The sequence below is a fragment of the Salmo salar genome, chromosome 17, assembly GCF_965601325.2.
Source record: "Salmo salar chromosome 17, fSalSal1, whole genome shotgun sequence".
Classification (NCBI taxonomy): Eukaryota; Metazoa; Chordata; class Actinopteri; order Salmoniformes; family Salmonidae; genus Salmo; species Salmo salar.
Window position 1 is genome coordinate 54658824 of NC_138307.1, and position 22857 is coordinate 54681680.

At 43.4% G+C, this 22857-nt stretch overlaps 1 protein-coding gene across 8 annotated transcripts in view; it reads left to right on the plus strand.

Annotated features, from left to right (window-relative positions):
* The window catches only part of LOC106576161 (DENN domain-containing protein 5B), a 108320-nt gene that overhangs the window by 44662 nt on the left and 40801 nt on the right, over positions 1 to 22857 (plus strand). For 5 of the 8 annotated variants that reach the window (XM_082963869.1, XM_014153118.3, XM_082963870.1 and 2 more), the window contains one exon: positions 15951 to 16010. The exons of the other annotated variants lie outside the window; for them this stretch is intronic. In XM_082963869.1, the coding sequence (XP_082819995.1) occupies positions 15951 to 16010 (60 nt within the window). The remainder of the gene's footprint in view (positions 1 to 15950; positions 16011 to 22857) is intronic. 8 annotated transcript variants of the gene reach the window in all.

Sequence of the window (22857 nt, forward strand, 5' to 3'; positions counted from 1 at the left end):
TTGTCATTTAAAGAATTATAGATTTACATCTCTTGAACGCAATCGACTTGCCAGATTTAAAAATAACCTTACTGGGAAATCACACTTTGCAATAATCTGAGCACTGCGCCCAGAAAAATACGCTTTGCGATACAGACAAACGGCCATGTTGGAGAGATCGAAAATACTATGTAAATAATCCATTACCTTTGATTCTCTTCATCAGATGTCACTTCCAGGAATCCCAGGTCCATAACGAATGTAGTTTTGTTCAAAAAAGCTCATAATTTATGTCCAAAAAGCTCCGTGTTGTTAGCACATGATCTAAGCCCGCCGGACTTCACTTCATGAACGAGGGGAAAAAATATATTTACGTTCGTTCAAACATGTCAAACGTTGTATAGCATAAATCATTAGTGCCTTTTTTAACCAGAACATGAATAATATTCAAGGTGGACGAATGCATTCTCTTTTAAAACGTATTGGAACGAGGGTACCCAACATGACCTCGCGCGCCAGAATCTAATCGGCCATCACCGTTCCAAGGCTCTTGTTCGGTCAGATCTCATAGTAGAAGACTCAAAACACTTTGTAAAGGCTGGTGACATCTAGTGGAAGCAATAGGAAGTGCCAAAACATTAATCAGCCCCTGTGTGTTTCAATGGCATAGGCTTAAAGGTAATTCAACACATCAGGTATCCACTTCCTGTCAGAAAATGTCTCAGGGTTTTGCCTGCCAAATGAGTTCTGTTATACTCACAGACACCATTCAAACAGTTTTAGAAACTTTAGGGTGTTTTCTATCCATATATAATAAGTATATGCATATTCTAGTTACTGGGTAGGATTAGTAACCAGATTAAATTGGGTACGTTTTTTTATCCAGCCGTGAAAATACTGCCCCCTAGCCCCAATAGGTTAATAGCTTTAATAATCCCATTTTATTAGAGTCTTGCAATTGTATTAGTCTTAAATCATGACTTAAAGCTTACCTTTTTCATTTTACAACCTGTACATTTCTCTTTGTCATGATTGTCATATTTTGTCCTCAGATTTCTTTGTTCCTACTTTGTCATTTCACAGGTTTCATTCACTGAGATCGTGGCATAATGTATTCAGGAGACACTCCGATACGGAGAAGCTTTTTGAAGTTAGTCTAGAAGCCCATGGGATTGTCTGTCATGATGGGCCCTACTGCAGAATGTCACATCTATCCATTCATAGTGCAGGCTCCCATCTCTGTCAGGGCTGGGTGACGATCAGGACAGACTGTGTTGTCAACAATCCACAAAGCAACTCTGTCTGCTACGATCCAGCAGAGCTGATTCAACCCAATGACACACGCATGCATATACAGACATGTGCACACACACACACACACACACACACACAGTATGACTACAGCCACATCCGACGGACGCCCACTCTGTCATGGCAACAAAGCCTCTCAATCATTCTCTGTGGCCGCCATCTCCAGCTGCATGTATTGTCTACTATAATCTTCCTCAGTATAGCACGTATGAACAGCCTGCTGAATACAACACATGCATTATACATCACTGTCTGGAGCTACACTGTGTGTCTGCAGAGTGAGAGTGTGTATGAGACTTTGTGATTGTATAGATGAGCTGATTGCTGCTGTAATTGGCCAGTGTTTTGTGTGCTGATGCTGAAGGGGGAGATGGGGTCTCCCTCCTAATGAGGGAGAACACGTGTGTGTGTGTGTGTGTGTCTTTCTCTGGGGGGATTTTAGCTGTAAAAAGGGGTGCATTAATTGGTCTCTGCCTTCAATCATCACACAGTCAACTGGAGCTACAGAGGACTAGATTGGGAATTGTGGGTGGGTGGGGTTTAGTTTATGGATGGAAATAATTACGGCAAATTATAATGTCATGGAGGGAGAATGTGAGAGGTTGGGAGGAAGGGAGAGAGGGAGAACAGCCTTTGCTGCCTTTGATAGGCCATGAAATGAATGAGCACATTGGATAGAATTCCATTACTTCCTACCCTGTCAATAGAATTCAGCTCATCACAATTACTTCTAGATAGATGAGGAAATGACACTTTCAGAAATGTCTGAATAAGGGAGGCTACTTGTCTTTGTGTTTTTAAAAGGCGTTGTCGGTTATGAGATGGTAATCTGTGTTTGGTTCTCTGCACTACTCCATCCAAGTCCTATATCTGTGGTCGGCTCAGGTTCCAGCTCCGGTTCCGTCTGTCAGGTGTTCAGGTCTGGCTCGGACTAGGGCTGTCGCGGTAACCGTATTACCGCCGCACCAGCATTCACGAGTCATGACCACCGTCAAATTCCCTGTGACCGTTGGTCACGGTAATCCCAATCCAAAACTGTGCAAATGAATCGCGCTGGTGGGTAGCCTACCAAACTGGCTAACGGCCCTCGTTAATTGCCTGGTACCAAGCGCTCTAGTGTCCCTATAATCACGCTCTAAACACTTCATGATTGAATTGGAATAATCTGAATGGTCTGAATGCGGACAAATGGTGATGGGAGTTTGAGGTCCCGTACCAAAAGGCAAAGAGCAAGCAGCTGTAGGCTATTAGGGTGTAGAGGCCCCGTGTGGGGTGGGGAGGGGGGGAGTAACACACAGGATGGAGGGAGAGACAACAGTAGTTGCTAACTCGCCCTAGACTAACTTCTTGCTAGTTATTTATCATCCCATCTGATTACAGAGTACCTGTCTTGACTGCATCAAGCTGAGAGACGCTAGCTAACTAGGCTAATTGAGGCGAGCCATAACGACTTCTCTCCATCCTACAGTTATCCTACACATAACCACTCCATTCAGATTATAGTGTAAATAGCAGCCTATCTGTTGGCTTTTGGTCGTTGTAGCCTTTCTTTCTCATTTCACTTTGAATTCTGCCATTTAATTCCATTTTCCATTGATTTAGATATCCTCTTATCTACACAAGCAGGGCAGCGTTGCAATTCTCTCCACTGGATGTGCAACGATCAGAGCGCATGCCTTTATTAGTCACATCATGCAGTACTTGTGTTTTTCTAAGTGATTTCTAAGACATTCCCAGGTTTATAGGCCTATCACATCTAAATAAAGAATTGATTTTGTGATGGTGAGTGCTATATTAAATGGATTTATTTCACTTTTTAAAAATGTAGATGTTCCAAAGGCACACTAAACATGTTTATGTTAAGTAATGGTCAATTACTGTGAGCCCTAGGTCAGGCTGCTTTGACCACTGTCTGTCATTTCCCCAAATATCAAATATCGTACACACACAGAGTAGGAGACTTGGTTTCAACAACCAGCGCCAGGGCATTGGTTTTGGCTTGAGTTGACTGGTCAGAGCTCAAATGGATGTAGGATTTCAATGTATTATCCCAAGTCTCTCTTTTGTACTCCTGAGTTATACATATATGCATCTCTGTTACACATTCCAGTGTAGTAGATTATCATGATTGTATTTTATAATACCTGAGCAGCTCCCATTGTGTGCTGTACCGAGATAAAGCACAGGCTGGCCCTAGGAATGTTGTGGAACATCCACTGTCCTTATCTGCCCCCTTTGACCTCCCACCTCTGAACTTCAGTCGACCTCTCACACTGTGACAGCAGGGGGAACACCGTGATGAATCTCATGTTTTTTCCCTTCTTATCGCTCAAAGGTCATACTGTCTCTTATTATCCTTCCCCTTTCCTACTGTGTGTGTGTGTGTGTGTGTGTAAAGATGAGAAATTGCTATCTTTTTCATTGCTCATCCTTTCTTAAAGGCCATTTCTCTATCTCCACTAGCTTAGGATGCACTTCATTAAACAGTAGCAATCTTCCTCCTCAACTGGCTGCTCTTTGTGGTAGCAGGTTCCAACAGAGAGAGACACACACACACACACACTTTTACGGTTATTGTTTTACAGGCCTTGTGATGTAATGGTCTCCCAGGCAAAATCGCCTAGTTTTATGGACCATAGTGAGATCTGATGAGCACTGCCCAACCCTGGATCCGAGAGGTTGATGAACTGCCTGACATTAACCTCTCTAGGCTAGGCGGGACGAATTCGTCCCACCTACGTAACAGCCACTGCCAGCCTGTGGCGCGATTTTCAAAACCTTAAAAATCCTATTACTTCAATTTCTCAAACATATGACTATTTTACAGCCATTTAAAGACAAGACTCTCGTTAATCTAACCACACTGTCCGATTTCAAAAAGGCTTTACAACGAAAGCAAAACATTAGATTATGTCAGCAGAGTACCAAGCCAGAAATAATCAGACACCCATTTTTCAAGCCAGCATATAATGTCACCAAAACCCAGAAGACAGCTAAATGCAGCACTCACCTTTGATGATCTTCATCAGATGACAACCCTAGGACATTATGTTATACAATACATGCATGTTTTGTTCAATCAAGTTCATATTTATATCAAAAACCAGCTTTTTACATTAGCATGTGACGTTCAGAACTAGCATACCCCCCGCAAACTTCCGGGGAATTCGCTAACATTTTACTAAATTACTCACGATAAACGTTCACAAAAAGCATAACAATTATTTTAAGAATTATAGATACAGACCTCCTCTATGCACTCGATATGTCCGATTTTAAAATAGCTTTTTGGTGAAAGCACATTTTGCAATATTCTAAGTACATAGCCCAGGCATCACGGGCTCGCTATTTAGACACCCGGCAAGTTTAGCACTCACCAATATCATATTTACTATTATAAAAGTTTGATTACCTTTTGTTGTCTTCGTCAGAATGCACACCCAGGACTGCTACTTCAATAACAAATGTTGGTTTGGTCCAAAATAATCCATCGTTATATCCGAATAGCGGCGTTTTGTTCGTGCGTTCCAGACACTATCCGAAATAGTAAAGAAGTGTCGCGCGCATGGCGCAATTCGTGACAATAAAATTCTAAGTATTCCATTACTGTACTTCAAAGCATGTCAACCGCTGTTTAAAATCAATTTTTACGACATTTTTCTCGTAGAAAAGCGATAATATTCCGACAGGGAATCTCCTTTTCGGCAAACAGAGGAAAAAATCCCAAAGGCGGGGGCGGTCGGGGTCACGCGCATAAGCCCAGTGTCCCTTGATCGGCCACTTGAGAAAGGCGATAATGTGTTTCAGCCTGGGGCTGGAATGACGACATTCTGTTTTTTCCCGGGCTCTGAGCACCTATGGACGACGTGGGAAGTGTCACGTTAGAGCAGAGATCCTTAGTAAATGATAGAGATGGAAAAGAAGTTCAAGAAATGGTCAGACAGGCCACTTCCTGTAAAGGAATCTCTCAGGTTTTGACCTGCCATTTGAGTTCTGTTATACTCACAGACACCATTCAAACAGTTTTAGAAACTTTAGGGTGTTTTCTATCCATATGTAATAAGTATATGCATATTCTAGTTACTGGGTAGGAGTGGTAACCAGATTAAATCGGGTATGTTTTTTATCCAGCCGTGTCAATACTGCCCCCTAGCCCTAACAGGTTAAACTACTTTTATGCTCGCTTCGAGGCAAATAACACTGAAACATGCATGAGAGCACCAGCTGTGTCAGATGACTGCGTGATCACGCTCTCCGCAGCCGATGTGAGTAAGACCTTTAAACAGGTCAACATTCACAAGGTCGCAGGGCTAGACGGATTACCAGGACGTGTACTGCGAGCATGCGCTGACCAATTAGCAAGTGTCTTCACTGACATTTTCAACCTCTCCCTGAATGAGTGTGTAATACCAACATGTTTTAAGCAGACTACCATAGTGCCTGTACCCATATTCCAGTCTGAGCTTGCAAAACTGTACCCAAGGTAACCTGCCTAAATGACTACCAACCTGTAGCACTCATGTCTGTAGCCATGAAATGCTTTGTGCATCAAATGCATCAACACCATCATCCCAGAAACCCTAGTCCCACTCCAATTTGCATACCGCCCAAACAGATTCACAGACGATGCAATCTCTATTGCACTCCATACTGCCCTTTCCCACCTGGACAAAAGGAACACACATGTGAGAATGCTATTCATTGACTACAGCTCAGTGATCAACACCATAGTGCCCTCAAAGCTCATCAATAATCTAAGTACTCTGGGACTAAACACCTCCCTCTGCAACTGGATCCTGGACTTCCTGATGGGCCGCCCCCTAATGGTAAGGGTAGTTAACAACACATCCGCCACACTGATCCTCAACACGGGCCCCTCGGGTGTCTGCGCTCAGCCCCCTCCTGTACTCCTTGTTCACTCATGACTGCACTGCCAGGCACAACTCCAACACCACCATTGAATTTGCTGATGACACAACAGTGGTAGGCCTGATCACCGACAACATCGAGCCAGCCTATAGGGAGGTCGTCAGACCTGACCATGTGGTGCCAGGACAACAACCTCTCCCTCAAAGTGATCAAGACAAAGGAGATGATTGTGGACTACAGGAAAAAGAGGAACAAGCATGCCTCCATTCTCATCGACAGGGCTGCAGTGGAGCAGGTTGAGAGCTTCAAGTTCCTTGGTGTCCACATCACTAACAAACTAACATGGTCCAAGCACACCAACACAGTCGTGAAGCGGGCACGACAAAACCTATTCCCCCTCAGGAGACTGAAAAGATTTGGCATTGGTCGTCAGATCAAAAGGTTCTACAGCTGCACCATCGAGAGCATCCCGATTGGTTGCATCACTGCCTGGAATGGCAACTGTTCGGCCTCCGACCGCAAGGCACTACAGAGGAAAGTGTGAACGGCCCAGTACATCTCTGGAGCCAAGCTTCCTGCCATCCAAGACCTCTATACCAGGCGGTGTCAGGGGATGGCCCTAAAAATTGTCAGACTCCAGCCACCCTTGAGCGCCAAGTCTAGGTCCAAGACGCATCTAAACAGCTTCTACCCCCAAGCCATAAGACCCCTGAACATTGTCAAATGGCTACCCAGACTATTTGCATTGCCCCCCCCCCCCCTCTCCACACCACTCTCTGTTGTCATCAATGCATAGTCACTTTAACTCTACCTACATGTACATACTACCTCAACTAACCGGAGCCCCCGCACATTGACTCTGTACCAACACCCCCATGTATATAGTTATTTATTACTCCTGCTCTTTCATTACTTATTACTTTTATCTCTCATTCTTATCCGTATTTTTTGTAAAGGCACTATTTATTGGCTCGTAAGTAAGCATTTCACTGGAGGTCTACACCTGTTGTATTCGATGCATGTGACTAATAAACTTTGATTTGCTGAGAGGGGGGGATATGAGAGAGAGATCTCTCATACCTCCCCTCTCTCTCTTATATTTCAATGGGGGAAATGGGAGAGGAATGGGGGAATATGAGGGAGAGAGGAATGGGGGCAATGTGAGGGAGGGAATGTGAGGGAGGGAATATGAGGGAGGGAATATGACAGTGGGAGAGGGGGGAAATGAGGGACCATGAGAGAGAGGAAATGGGGGAATGAGAGAGGAATGGGGGAATAGGAGGGAAAGAGTGAGAGGGGGAATATAAGGGATTGTGAATGGGGGGAAATATGAGGAGGAGGAGGAGGAGGGGGGAATTGAGAGAGAGAATGGGGGGGTATGGGAGAGGGAGCTCAAAGTTTATTGGTAGCATACACAGTTTTGCAGATGTTATCGCGGGTGCAGCGAAATGCTTATGTCTCTACCTCCAACAGTGCAGCAATATCTAGCGATACAGTAACTGTACACACAAAATGTTACATTTTTTTTAATAGAAACTTCTGTTTTGGAAGGAGCAGACAGTTTGGTGTGCTGGGATGGTTTTCCTCAGAGGTAATATAGTCTTGTTGTTCTACCGTCTATCTAGACTGCTGCTCTTCACTTTAAATGGGATTGCTCTGGTGGGGCTAACTGCTTTCCCTATTCTAGGGGTTCACAAGGCAACCAGACACTCTGTCTGGACTATGGGAGAGCGGTGATCTCCTGCCTCTGACTTTGAAGAGGAAAATGAAAAGAGGGAATTAAACTATGAAAACATGTAGTTGATGTGAAATTAAATAAGTGTAGCTGCTATTTTGAAATAAGATAAGCTCTTTGTTCCCAGGAGTAAGTGTACGTGCGAGTAATGGCATGTTGAGTGTGATTATGGGATTTGTTTTGCGTCATTGCTTCTGAGGCTTTCTCCTCAGTTTATTCATTTGTGATTGTGTGTCTATTGTTAATGTAGTGGATGAATGAGCTGTTATCTGATCTTTGAGTCCGTATTAATCTGCATGCTGTGTCTAATCCTGTTAGCTGTGGTCATGGTTCCACTTCTCACATGAAGCAACAGGACACACACAAACACAAACTGTATCTGCCAGCGTGTTCGTGCATATGTGTGTGGTCGGGCTGTCCCGACTAAAAGAAATCTTGGTCTACTGAAAGTCGTCTGTTCTTTTGACCAATCGATTGGTTGACATTTTTTAAACGTGTATTTTTCCATATGTAGACAACCTATGTGTTTTTAATAAAAATCAACTATATGCATTGAGCTTGTTTGATGAAATAAGACAAATGCCTCGAGGGTGCCAGAGATCTAGATAGCCAGAAGAAAAAAAAAAACCTGACCCAACTATTCTTCTCCTGCTCCTGCCATTACTGTTCTCTCACGTCACGCCGCTCCTCCACACACTCCACTGGCTTCCAGTTGAAGCTCGCATCTGCTACAAGACCATGGTGCTTGCCTACGGAGCTGTGAGGGGAACAGCACCTCTGTACCTTCAGGCTCTGATCAGTCCCTACACCCAAACAAGGGCACTGCGTTCATCCACCTCTGGCCTGCTGGCCCCCCTACCTCTGCGGAAGCACAGTTCCCGCTCAGCCCAGTCAAAACTGTTCGCTGCTCTGGCACCCCAATGGTGGAACAAGCTCCCTCACGACGCCAGGACAGCGGAGTCAATCACCACCTTCCGGAGACACCTGAAACCCCACCTCTTTAAGGAATACTCTCCTGAAGTTGCTGGTAATAGGCTACACAAGGAGTCGGCAACATTTCTCATGTGGAATGACCATTTATCTTACAATTTCTACCGATTTGCATGCCAGTTATGGTTTTCATATGCAAATTTCCATGAAACGGTTTCATTTTAATTTATAATAACGTCTTCGTACCTCAAAACCAACTATGTAAAAATAGTCGAACTAAAGCCAACAAATAAAAACATTGCCGCCTGCAGGTAGAAAATATCCTCATTCAAAATAAATATCCTATAAATCGGATTGGCTACATGTGGCCTGCCTGCAACGAACTTGAAACATTGTATCGACTATTAACTTGGGTCCAGCCTGTAGGCTATTTGCGCAAGTGATAAGAAGCAGTGGTTGACTTGGGCAGGAGCTCACCTGAGCTGAGTACCGGCACCTCTAATGTTCTACTGCTTGAGCTCCTGTTCCTCCTATGGAATATTAGTTACAAGTATTGTCCAGCTCCTGCACCTAAATATAAACAGTACCAGCAATCAAAATGAGCACTGGAACCTATTTCAGTCAAGCGCTGGTGAGAGGTAATAAGGTAGGCCTAATTTAGGACGTTTCCATTGGATCAGAGCATGACATGTTTCCCTTCCACACTGAGTGGAGAGTTGGGAAGATTTTTCAAATACATTGAGGAACTATTGTCATTCTCAATGGATGTAAAAACAGACTTTGTTTGATTGCTGTTTTGAGGTGAAGAAAACATTTACTTTGAGAAGTTCCACAGCTCATTAGTGGTGGTGCATTAAGCCAATCAGAAAAAACGATCAGATCCTGAAATGGGAACATTTCTATTTGCACGCAGGCCAAATAGCCTATAGGCCTACTTCTATGCGTGCGCATCCTTACTCAACATTGACAGGAGCGCTCCAAACAAAAGACAATGACTAAATTGTCAACTCGTAAATGGAATGAAATACACAAAGTGTAGCATAGGTTGTGGACTCTGCAAATAATGTGTCCACTCCGACAATGAGAACGGGAAGACTGGAATAATAATATTGAATGCATTTAAAATAATCATAACCAAAGTAACAAACATTGTAGATTTGAAATGGTATGTAATTTAATAAACACAGTACTGGTGATATGTAATGTGGGAAGTAATATACGCAAACAATTCACACAGTGAAGTTATGAAACAATGAATGTCCACAAATTGGCAGGAGAGTGCATTCTGGAGAGAGAAGTGCATTGTGCATCTGGTCGCATGGTCATTCCAGACGTCTGCATTGGCCGTGCAGCATTTACGGTGATATGGCCTCAGCAGAAGTCAGGGCATTCATACTTATTGCGCTTCGCAGTGCAGAGATGTTGAGAAGGAAGTGAGTTTGTGTTTATACAGGATGTACCACCCCCTCCAACCGTCAACAAATCGTGTCAATGCGGAGCTATGTGTAGCTCTCCGTATTGTTACACCGTTTTGGGAGGCGGACGGCGATGAGCTCCATTTGGCTTCTGGAGGCTCCGCATTTACGTTGGAGCCTCCTTCCACATTTTAGGATCAAACATAAGTTGTCTTTTTCCAGGCCTCCGCAATGGATTAGTTCACTGAGATGGGCGCATATATTTATTTAGTTGTTACTGCTCGACTAAAACAATCTCGGTCGACCAACAGCCTAACGACAAAACAATCGACAAGTCAACTAATTGGGATCAGCCCTAGTGTGTGCTATGTTGCTTTATAGCGATGCATCATCCATGATTGTGTGAGGAGTTAGCCAAAGCGTGGTCCATACTCTCCAATTGGTGGAAACACTCCTCTGCAGAGAGAATTAATATAGTATTAAACCCTATTATTCAGCATCATTACATCCAGGCCACCACCACTCAACTACAATGGCTGATGGCTGTTGATATATACTGTAGTGTTCCTTTTGTGCTTAAAGCTGATGTTGTATTGGTGCTTTACAGGATATTGTAGTCAGATCATTCAGTCCTACCATTGGAATGAGTTGGTCCAGTATATTGTATTAGTGTTTATGGCACCAATAATGAGAGGTGTCATTTCAGACCAGTGTGTATTGATTTAGCCTTGGTTTTCATTGAGCCTGGTCTCCCAGTAGAATTCCATTAGGACCCCGCAACCCATTCCAACCCAATGGGTAATCAGCTTAATACTGCTGCACATTGATCCTCATGCAATTTCTAATCATTACAATCACTCATGACTAGCTTTGTATTTGGGACAACAGATCAATTTTGTATGTGTGCACGTTTCTGCAAGTGTGTATGCATGTGAGGGTGGATCTCTGTGTGGATCTGTGTGTACAGTGCCTTGAAAAAGTATTAACCCCCTTTGCTATGAAGCCCCTAAATAAGATCTGGTGCAACCAATTACCTTCAGAAGTCACATAATTAGTTAGAATGCGCACAGGTGGACTTTATTTAAGTGTCACATGATCTCAGGTGCACCTATATACCTGTTCTGAAAGGCCCCCGAGTCTGCAACGCCACTAAGCAAGGGGCACCGCCAAGCAAGCGGCACCATGAAGACCAAGGAGCTCTCCAAACAGGTCAGGGACAAAGTTGTGGAGAAGTACAGATCAGGGTTGGGTTACAAAAAATATCTGAAACTTTGAACAGCCCACGGAGCACCATTAATTCCATTATTAAAAAGTTGAAAGAATTTGGCACCACAACATACCTGCCAAGAGAGGGCCGCCCACCAAGACTCATGGACCAGGCAAGGAAGGCATTAATCAGAGAGGCAACAAAGAGATCAAAGATAACCCTGAAGGAGTTGCAAAGCTCCACAGCAGAGATTGGAGTATCTGTCCATAGGACCACTTTAAGTCGTACACTCCACAGAGCTGGGCTTCACGGAAGAGTGGCCAGAAAAAAGCCATTGCTTAAAGAAAATAAATAAGCAAACATGTTTGGTGTTCGCCAAAAGGCATGTGGGAGACTCCCCAAACATATGGAATAAGGTACTCTGGCCAGATGAGACTAAAATTGAGCTTTTTGGCCATCAAGGAAAACGCTATGTGTGGCGCAAACCCAAATCCTCTCATCACCCCGAGAACACCATCCCCACAGTGAAGCATGGTGGTGGCAGCATCATGCTGTGGGGATGTTTTTCATTGGCAGGGACTGGGAAACTGGTCAGAATTGAAGGAATGATGGATGGCGCTAAATACAGGGAAATTCTTGAGTGAAACCTGTTTCAGTCTTCCAGAGATTTGAGACTGGGACAGAGGTTTACCTTCCAGCAGGACAATGACCCTAAGCATACTGCTAAAGCAACACTTCAGTGGTTTAAGGGGAAACATTTAAATGTCTTGGATTGGCCTTGTCAAGGCCCAGACCTCAATCCAATTGAGAATCTGTGGTATGAGTTAAAGATTGCTTTACACCAGCGGAACCCATCCAACTTGAAGAAGCTGGAGCAGTTTTGCCTTGAAAGCGCAAAAATCCCAGTGGCTAGATGTGCCAAGCTTATAGAGACATACCCCAAAAGACTTGCAGTTGTAATTGATGCAAAAGGTGGCTCTACAAAGTATTGACTTCGGGGGGTGAGTAGTTATGCACACTCAAGTTTTCAGTTTTTTTAATCTTATTTCTTGTTTGTTTCACAAGAATTTTTTTTTAACATATTGAAAGTGGTAGGCATGTTTTGTAAATCTTATAATACAAACCCCCTAAAAATGCATTTTAATTCCAGGTTGTAAGGCAACAAAATAGGAAAAATGCCAAGGGGGGTGAATACTTTCGCAAGCCATTGTATGTGTGTTTCTGTGTGTGTGTTTCTCTCTGTGTGTGTGTGTGTGTGTGTGTGTGTGTGTGTGTGTGTGTGTGTGTACGCTACAGTTCAAATTTTGGGGACTCCGGGATGCTGGCCTTCTCGGCAGAGTTCCTCTGTCCAGTGTCTGTGTTCTTTTGCCCATCTTAATCTTTTCTTTTTATTGGCCAGTCTGAGATATGGCTTTTTCTTTGCAACTCTGCCTTTATTTTTTTTATAGATATTTTCTTAAAACTGCATCGTTGGTTAAGGGCTTGTAAGTAAGCATTTCATTGTAAGTTCTACACCTGTTGCATTTGGCACATGTGACAAATAGAATTTGATGTTCCAGATACTCAACTAGTCTAAAAGCCAGGTTTATTGCTGCTTTAATCAGCACAGCAGTTTTCAGCTGTGCTAACATAATTGCAAAAGGGTTTCCTAATGATCAATTAGCCTTTTAAAATGATACACTTAGCTAACACAACGTGCCATTGGAACACAGGTGATGGATGCTGATAATGTGCCTCTGTACGCCTATGTAGATATTCCATAAAGAATCTGCCGTTTCCAGCTACAATAGTCATTTACAACGTCTACACTGTATTTCTGATCAATTTGATGTTATTTCAATGAACATTATTATTGTATTTTTTTTTTAAACAAGGACATTTCTAAGTGACCCCAAACTTTTGAACGGTAGTGTATATGTGTGTACGTTTCTGTGAATGTGGATCTCTGTGTGTGTGTGTATACGTTTATGCAGGTCTGGATCTCTGTGTGTGTGTGTGTGTACATTACTGTGAGTGTGGATCTCTGTGTGTGTGTGGATCTCTGTGTGTACATTACTGTGTGTGTGTACATTACGGTGACTGTGGATCTGTGTGTGTGTACATTACTGTGAGTGTGGATCTCTGTGTGTGTGTGTGTACATTTCTGTGAGTGTGGATCTCTGTGTGTATGTTTCTGTGAGTGCGCATGCATGAGCCCTGCACCAGGTAATACCAGATAGTGTGGTGCTGGCAAGATGAATTGCCGTGAGAACAGGGAGATAAGAGTGAGCTGCCTTGTACCTCCACTGGTCTACACACTGCATCTGTAATGGAGAGACTGTCCCGGACAGAGAGAGAGATGGAGTGATATAGATTGCGAGATAAGGCAGGGGTTGGCATTGGGCCTCACGTGTTGCACAGGACGTTGTGCAGACAGCTGTGTGTGTGTGTTTCTTACAGTGTGTTTGTGTGCCCATGAGGACTCTTATCTTCTTACCCCAGTTCATCAGGGTCATTCAATATAAACCCTCTTCCAGTTCAGTTACAGCAGACATATCAGAGCAACAGATTTCAAGCTGTTTACAAAGCAGATTCATGACAGTTTATTCTGTAAATAGAGACTGGGATAAAGAATATGTCCGCAGCAGAGAAGGACAAGGACATAGAGGGAGGGAGAGATTGCAGCCTACAAATAGGACGAGTGCTATGGCATTATATAACATAGATATAGAGGTGTTGGGTTGGCGTGTGCCTGCCTGTATGCGTACGTGCTGTAGTGTGTGTGTGTGTGTGTGTGATCTCCATGTGAGGGTTGCAGAGGCAGGGTTGGAGTAATGATAGTGACTGCTGTAATGACTTGACAGAGCCCTATGCTGCTGTATGGTTCAGAAAGTGCTAACCTCATTGTCTACCCCCCCCCCCCCCCCCCTCAACCTGGCTAGTGGACGCATTATGCTGCTGTATTGCCGTGCTATAATAGTCTGGCAGAGAGCGAGACGCTGTGTCATACTCACCATAATGACCCTTCAGTCTCCTCTGCTTGTGTGTTTGTGGAACTCGGTTTTCAGGGCAGATCCCTTAAGTGAGAGACACACACACACACACACACACACACACACACACACACACACACACACACTGGTGGCTCTGCTCTGATCATTCACCTGGTCAGACATGAGACAGTCAGAGCTCTGTGGCTTAGTCAGTCAGTCGTCTGGGAGCGGTTTAATGTCTAAGCTAGGACCTTTAATCGACAAACCAATGACTCGGCTTGGAACAGGAGAGTCTGGGCTGTGCAGTGTGGCATGCATGATTTAGGCATGTTTGTGTGAGCGAATGTTTGATAGTGTGAGATTCAAGATGATGTCGTTTCTGGCGTGTGAGTGTATACACACTGAGTATACCAAACAGGAACACCTTCCTAATATTGAGTTGGTCGTTCCCCCCCCCCCCCCCCCTTGCCCTCAGAACAGCCTCAATTCGTCAGGGCATGGATTCTACAAGGTTCCTGAAATTGTTCCACAGGGATGCTGGCCCTGCTGACTCCAATCCTTCCCACAGTTGACTGGATGTCCTTAAGGTGGTGGACCATGAACATTTTTTGAAAAATCCAGCAGCGTTGCAGTTCTTGACACACAACCGATGCGCTTGGCACCTACTACCGTACCCCGTTCAAAGGCACTTAAATATTTTGTCTGGCCCATTCATCCTCTGAATGGCACACATACAGAATCCATGTCTCAATTGTATCGAGGCTTAAAAATCCTTCTTTAACCCGTCTCCTCCCCTTCATCTACGCTGATGGAAGTGGATTTAACAAGTGACATCAATAAGGGATCATAGGTTTCACCTGGTCATTCTGTCATGGATTGTTCCTAATGTTTTGTACACTCAGTGTATCACTGGAATTTATTCAGGAAATATACAGGAAACAGAATTTATCGTGGTGTTTGGTTGAAGCTGTGAGTGCTGCTATGCAGCAGGCATTGGGCTGATGGATACTAAAGGTGTTTGCTGGTTCTGGGGTTTGTGCAGGCTGCTTCTGCTTTGATGATGCCAGGGAATGTCATCCTAATGACATGGTCCAGCCTGCTGCTCACTAACTAACCATAAGCCTCTGCGCCATCATATGTCACAGTCACTGAAACATGCTAATGCATTTTCTCTCTGTCCCCACTACTCACCTGCCTCTCCAGCTTGTCTCTTCTCCTTCACTACCACTGATACATATAAGATCTGGATAGATTGATCGTGTATTGCTTATACCTATCAAATGTAGTCTGATCAGTGGTCGTAAAGGAAAGGAAAATGTTTGAGACTATTGGGACTTGCCATGTTTTTTGCCATGATGCCATGTTCTGTTTTGATGTGTCCGACTACGTTTCATGTTCATGCTCGTCTCATTCATCATGCTTTTAATCATTGATTCATTTAGCTTTTGTGTGCTTTTTTTTGCGTTTGGTTTGACATGGGTTGTTTTTTGTTTGTTTCCTCTGTCCCTTTTTTGCATGTGCCTCCACCATAGCTTTGTACCAATGGCTAGAGGCTGACCGCCAAGGCAGGGACCCCGATACAGCAGCCGCAGGTAAACTCCACCAACTGAATCCCGTCTAGAGGTGTACAAGATACTAACTTGTATAGTGTATCCTCTCTTCCTTCATCTCTCTCTCCTCCTTTTTAAGACCCTTCCTTACTGAAACGTAGACCTCCACCCCACCACTCTATTTAATTGGGTCCATCATATCTTCCTTGCCTCCATTGTCCACTCTCTTTCTCCCTTTCACCCCCCCCCCCCCTTCTCTCGTATCTATCTTTCCATATCTCTCTCTCTCTCTCTTCCTGGTCGACCCTTCCCCAGTCGTTGTATGTGGGTCAGGTTCTCAGAGCTTGTTGTTCCAAATCAGTCACTCTCCTCTGAAGCAGGCTGTTTTGTAACTTCATCCTCCTTCTCTTTCTCTAATGAAAGTGTTTTACCAAGCTATTTCTCTCTTCTTCACTCACTGTTTTTGATAGTGGAGGTTTGGCTTTCTTCTCTCTCTCGCTCTCTCTCTCTTTCTTTTTCTTTCTTGTTTCACATATGTGTCCTGGTTTAACTTTGAGAGACAGAGGGAGGGAGAGAATGAGTAAGAGAGAGTCATTACAGAGGGAAGAGGCTTATGCTTGCTCTGTCCTGTCCACTCCTGTTTGTCTCAGCTAAGGGCCTTAAGAGAGTTTAGGCATCCTTCACTTGCCAGCTCAGATCACTGCACCTCCACACAGGCACTGAAACCAAGAGCTAACCCACTGGCACTGCAACCCACAAGGCACCTAGGCAAGAGATGGCAGGATTGTGTGTCTGTGTGTTTGGAGACAGAGCAATAGAGACACAGAGACAATATAAGAGGGCAGAGTGCTTAACAGCAGCTGAACGTCTTGGCATTGTGTTTACATGCTAAAGACATGCCATCTGTTTAGCACTGGAAATCTGGAGTCTAGTGTTGGAAATTGGAAACACACACACAGACATCCCTCTAGAGGACAGAGGTTATCCAGCTGTGACCTTTGTTTTTTCTCTAGTCTCTACATGACCGAGTGGTAGAGTTCACCAACGCTGCCAAAATGACAACTGCCATTTGCATTATTCATCTCTTCTCTCTCTCACACACACACACACACACACACTAATGCCTAAAGCGTTAACCAAATCCCTAGCTCACGTCAGCCATGAATATCCATCAAAGCAGTGCAGGTTAAGGCTTGTCTAACATCTCTACTCTTCCATCTCCTTACATTAACCTCGCTGTGTGTCCCCATCTCGCCCCATTGCTCCCCCACACTCTCCAGTTTTCCAGCTTTCTCCCCTGCTGCTGTCTGGCTCCCTGCCACTGGTTCTTTCTGCTCCCCCTTGCTTGTGTTTGACCTCTCAGACTCCTGCTGCTGGTTTGTGCCTTGCAATCATCCTCACAACATCTCACCCTTGGACTGTGCGTGCGTGTAACCTCATCCTAACGCTCTTTCGATCTAAAGAGATTTCATTTCCTACCATTTCCAGCCCTCGCACTCCGGTGACGAACTGTTTGTGTGTGTATGTAATTTCGTTGTTTACTAGTATAGGAGGAGATTGCCATGGTAACTGTTCATGAGATTGTCCCACTACTACAGCAAACTAAATCAACAACATGTACATCTTGTGTTGGAAACACTGTAACCTTCCAACCGTTCTTACTGATGGTGATAGACTATTCATCTTAAAACACACTACATTGATCTGAGAAAATTGCATTTGCCATGAAATGATCATTGTGTCACGTTACGAACAATCACTCTGCTCCTCCCTCCGTTCTCCTCATCCTTCCACGACCCTCTGACCTCACTCGCATCATCAAAAGGGGCAGAAATGGTCATCATGATCGATACGACCCCGGCCCATCTAACGGTTCTATTCACTTATCTAAAATCAATGGGTGTTAGTCTCCCTGTTGTTGCTGTGGTATTGGAGACCTGGTTACCCACAGTTAAATAACTAGTGTGTCTGGATTAGCACTAAGATTTAATGGCCCACTCTGAGACTTCTTAGTATACAGAGTTAATATCTCCATTGGAAGTGACAGTCAATAGTTGGACAGTCATGATCATGGCTTGTTAGTTTTGGTATTGAACTCCAACAAAGAGACAATGTCTGTAATAACTAGGTCATGTGATTCCATGCTAGGAAGCTACAGATAAGGCACACAGTAGTAGGGTTGCATTTTCAGAGGTGGAAACTCTCCGTGGGAATTAACGGGAATATATATATCATATGGAGACAGAAACATAAACCGTTTACCTTATCATAATTAGACAATTGCAAATGATTAAATCCTTCCAGTAGAAAAAAACAAAAAAAACAATTTAGTTACAAATTGAACTTTAATTAAATGAGTTGACTCACATGGGATGATTTCACTGAATAACAAAAGGGAATATTGAATGATCCATCGCATCTCCCAAAAACGTTTTCAACATACAATGCGTGCACAATTATTAGGCAAGTGAGTATTCTGATCTTATCATTGTTTCTATTCACATTTTCCAACTCCAAACCATATAAACTTGAATGCTTATTGGATTTGATCATTTTCAGGTGATATGTATTTGTGTAATGAGGGAGGGTATGGCGAAAGTGAATAACACCTTATATCAAGGTGTGCATAATTATTAGGCAACCTCATTACCTCATGTAAAATGGGCCAAAAAAGAAATTTAACTAACACTGAAAAGCCAAAAATGTAAAATGCCTTTGACGGATGCGACACTCTTTAAATAGCTAAACTATTGAGGTGTGACCACCGGACATTCAAACGTTTTGTTGCGTATAGTCAACTGGGGCTCAAAAAACGCATGGGGAAGAAAAGGTGCAAATTAACTGCAAAAGACTTGAGAAGAATTAAACGTCAAACTACCAGGAACCCATTATCCTCCAGTGCCACCGTATTCGAGAACTGCAACCTACCTGGAGTGTTCAGAAGTACAAGGTGTCAAGTGCTCAGAGACATGGCCAAGGTCAAGAAGACTGAAACAAGACCACCGCTGAATAAGATTCACAAGTTGAAGCGTCAAAATTGGGCAAAGAAATACCTGAAGCCAGATTTTTCAAAGGTTTTATGGACAGATGAAATGAAAGTGACTCTTGATGGACCAAATGGATGAGCCCGTGGCTGGATCAGTAATGGACACAGGGCACCAACTTGAGTCAGGTGCCAGCAAGGTGAAGGAGGGGTACTGGTATGGGCTACTATCATTGAGGATGAGGTAGTTGGACCTTTTCGGGTTGAAGATGGACTGAAACTCAACTCCCAAACCTACTGCCAGTTTCAGGAAGATTATTTCGTCAAACAGTGGTACAGGAAGAAGTCCTCAGCATTCTAGAAGGCCATAATCGTTATGCAGGACAATGCTCCATCACATGCATCCAAGTACTCCACTGCTTGGCTAGCCAGCAAGGGCCTCAAAGATGCCTGAATAATGACCTGGACCCCATCCTCACATGACTTAAATCTTATTGAGAACTTGTGGGCCCTTCGTAAACGTGAGATTTACAGTGATGGAAGACAATACACCTTTTTGAACAGCATTTGGGAGGCTGTGGTTGCTTCTTCAGTGAAAATTGATTGTGAACAGATCAAGAAACTGACAAACTCCATGGATGGAAGGCTCGTGGCAGTTATTGAAAATAAGGGTGGTTATATTGGTCACTGTTGCTGGGCAGCTTCAATGTGGTGCTCTTATTCTTCTCACTTTGCTTGGTGAGGAAGATTGCTGCTATGACTTCATGACCCTTCACATACCGAACCATTTCCTTGGCTCTCTTGTAGAGTGTATCCATTGTTTTCAGTGCCATGATGTCCTTGAGGAGCAGATTCAATGCATGAGCAGCACAGCCAATGGGTGTGATGTGAGGGCAGGATTCCACTTTAGACCAAGTAGCCTTCATGTTCACAGCATTGTCTGTCATCAGTGCAAATACCTTCTGTGGTCCAAGGTCATTGATGACTGTCTTCAGCTCATCTGCAATGTAGAGACCAGTGTGTCTGTTGTCCTTTGTCTGTGCTCTTGTATAATAAGTGGTTGAGGGGTGGAGATGATGTAGTTAATTATTCCTTGCCCATGAACATTCAACCACCTTTCAGAGATGATTCCAATACAGTCTGCTTTCTCTATGATTTGCTTGACCTTTACTTGAACTCTGCAAATGAGTAGATAAAGCATGTCTGATTGGAGGGGTGTATGCTGGGCGAAGAACATTCAGAAATCTCTTCCAATACACATTGCCTGTGAGCATCAGAGGTGAACCAGTTGCATACACAGCTCGAGCAAGACATCCGTCAGCATTTCTCTGACTAGGTTCCTCCATTGAGTCAAAAAACCTTCTGATTCCAGGAGGACCATGAGCTGTTGCTATCGATAAGGTGTCTGATTTCATAATTTTCACCTTGAATAGAAGTAAAGGGACTTTTGTCAGAGGTTGCTTGTTGTGAGCGCTGAGGGAACTTTATGCACTTGGCCAGATGATTCTACATCTTTGTTGCATTCTGCACATATGATTTTGCACAGTATTTGCAAATGTACACTACTTTTCCTTCTACATTAGCTGCAGTGAAATGTCTCCACACATCAGATAGTGCCCTTGGCATTTCCCTGTAAAAATGTTTTTTTAAATGTGTAAAAAAAATCAAATACAATTCCATGTACAGATAAATAGTTAAGCACTTTGAATTATTTAATCTTTTGTAAGATACAGTTGAAGTTGGAATTTTACTTACACTTAGGTTGGAGTCATTAAAACGTGTTTTTCAACCACTCCAGAAATTTCTTGTTAACAAACTATAGTTTTGGAAAGTCAGTTAGGACATGTACTTTGTGCATGACACACGTCATTTTGGGTGAGTCAGAAGTTTACATACACTAAGTTGACTGTGCCTTTGAACAGCTTGGAAAATTCCAGAAAATTATGTCATAGGCTTATTTACATAATTTGAGTCAATTGGGGTACCTGTGGATGTATTTCAAGGCCTACCTTCAAACTCCGTCCCTCTTTGCTCGACATCATGGGAAAATCAAAAGAAATCAGCCAAGACCTCGGCAAAAAAATCTGGTTCATCCTTGGGAGCATTTTCCAAACGCCTGAAGGTACCACATTCATCCGTACAAACAATAGTACGCAAGTATAAACACCATGGGACCACGCAGCCATCATACCGCTCAGGAAGGAGACGCGTTCTGTCTCCTAGAGATGAATGTACTTTGGTGCGAAAAGTGCAAATAAATCCCAGAACAACAGCAAAGGACCTTGTGAAGATGCTGGAGGAAACCGGTACAAAAGTATCTATATCCACAGTAAAACGAGTCATATATCGACATAACTTTAAAGACCACTCAGCAAGGAAGAAGCCACTGCTCCAAAACCACCATAAAAAAGCCAGACTACGGTTTGCAACTGCACATAGGGACAAAGATCGTACTTTTGGAGAAATGTCCTCTGGTCTGATGAAACAAAAATAGAACTGTTTGGCCATAATGACCATAGTTATGTTTGGAGGGAAAAGGGGGATGCATGCAAGCTGAAGAACACCATCCCAACTGTGAAGCACACCGGGTGGCAGCATCATGTTGTGGGGGCCTCTTTGCTGCAGGAGGGACTGGTGCACATCACAAAATGGATGGCATCATGAGGGAGGAAGAATATGTGGATATATTGAAGCAACATCTCAAGACATCAGTCAGGAAGTTAAAGCTTGGTCACAAATGGGTCTTCCAAATGGACAATGACCCCAAGCATACTTCCAAAGTTGAGGCAAAATGGCTTAAGGACAACAAAGTCAAGGTATTGGAGTGGCCATCACAAAGCCCTGACCTCAATCCCATAGATGTGGGGGCAGAACTGAAAAAGCGTGTGCGAGCAAGGAGGCCTACAAATCTGACTCAGTTACCCCAGCTCTGTCAGGAGGAATGGGCCAAAGTTCTCCCAACTTATTGTGGGAAGCTTGTGGAAGGCTACCCGAAACGTTTGACCCAAGTTAAACAATTTAAAGGCAATGCTTCCAAATACTAATTGAGTGTATGTAAACTTCTTACCCATTGGGAATGTGATGAAGGAAATAAAAGCTGAAATAAATAAATAGCTCTACTATTATTCTGATATTTCACATTCTTAAAATAAAGTGGTGATCCTAACTGACCTAACACAGGGAATTTTTACTCTGATTAAATATCATGAATTGTGAAAAACTGAGTTTAAATGTATTTGGCTAAGGTGTATGTAAACTTCCGACTTCAACTGTACATGTTTTAAAATGAAACATGTATGGAAACAGGTGAATTAACACTCCTCGGGTAGCACGCTCAAGCAAGCTAAAATCCACATGGTAGCAAAAACTAGCTAGCAGAAATTGTTAACGAGTTAGATATGATTTAAACGCACTTTGCTGTAGGCTATTTACTAATTAACAAAAAATAATATATGTCATATAAAATATATTCACCCCACCCAGTATTGTAATCAAAACTTACCAGAAAGCATCTAGTCCTTGACTCAGACAGTGTAGTAGTGTGGACTCAATAGCATCTCATTAGTGTGCCAGATCTTGAGAATCAGCTGTACATGTGATGGAAGAGTGCACTGCACATGTGATGGTAGAACGCACTGTGCATGCAGAGGGTTGCAATTCCATTGAATAGGGGATAGTTTAACCAAAATATGCCACAAGACCTAGAATTGCCTTGTGTATCCCAGAAAAAAGGTTCACTGTTATAAGCTAACTTTTCTGATGAATTTAAGCAAAATTCCTGGGCCTGACTTCGCATGGAAAATTTCAGGAATTTACCATAAAGTTTCTGACCCTTTGCGACCCTACACAGTAGTGAAGGAAATGGATAAGACTCAGATTGCACACATCTTATAACTGCTTAGCTAA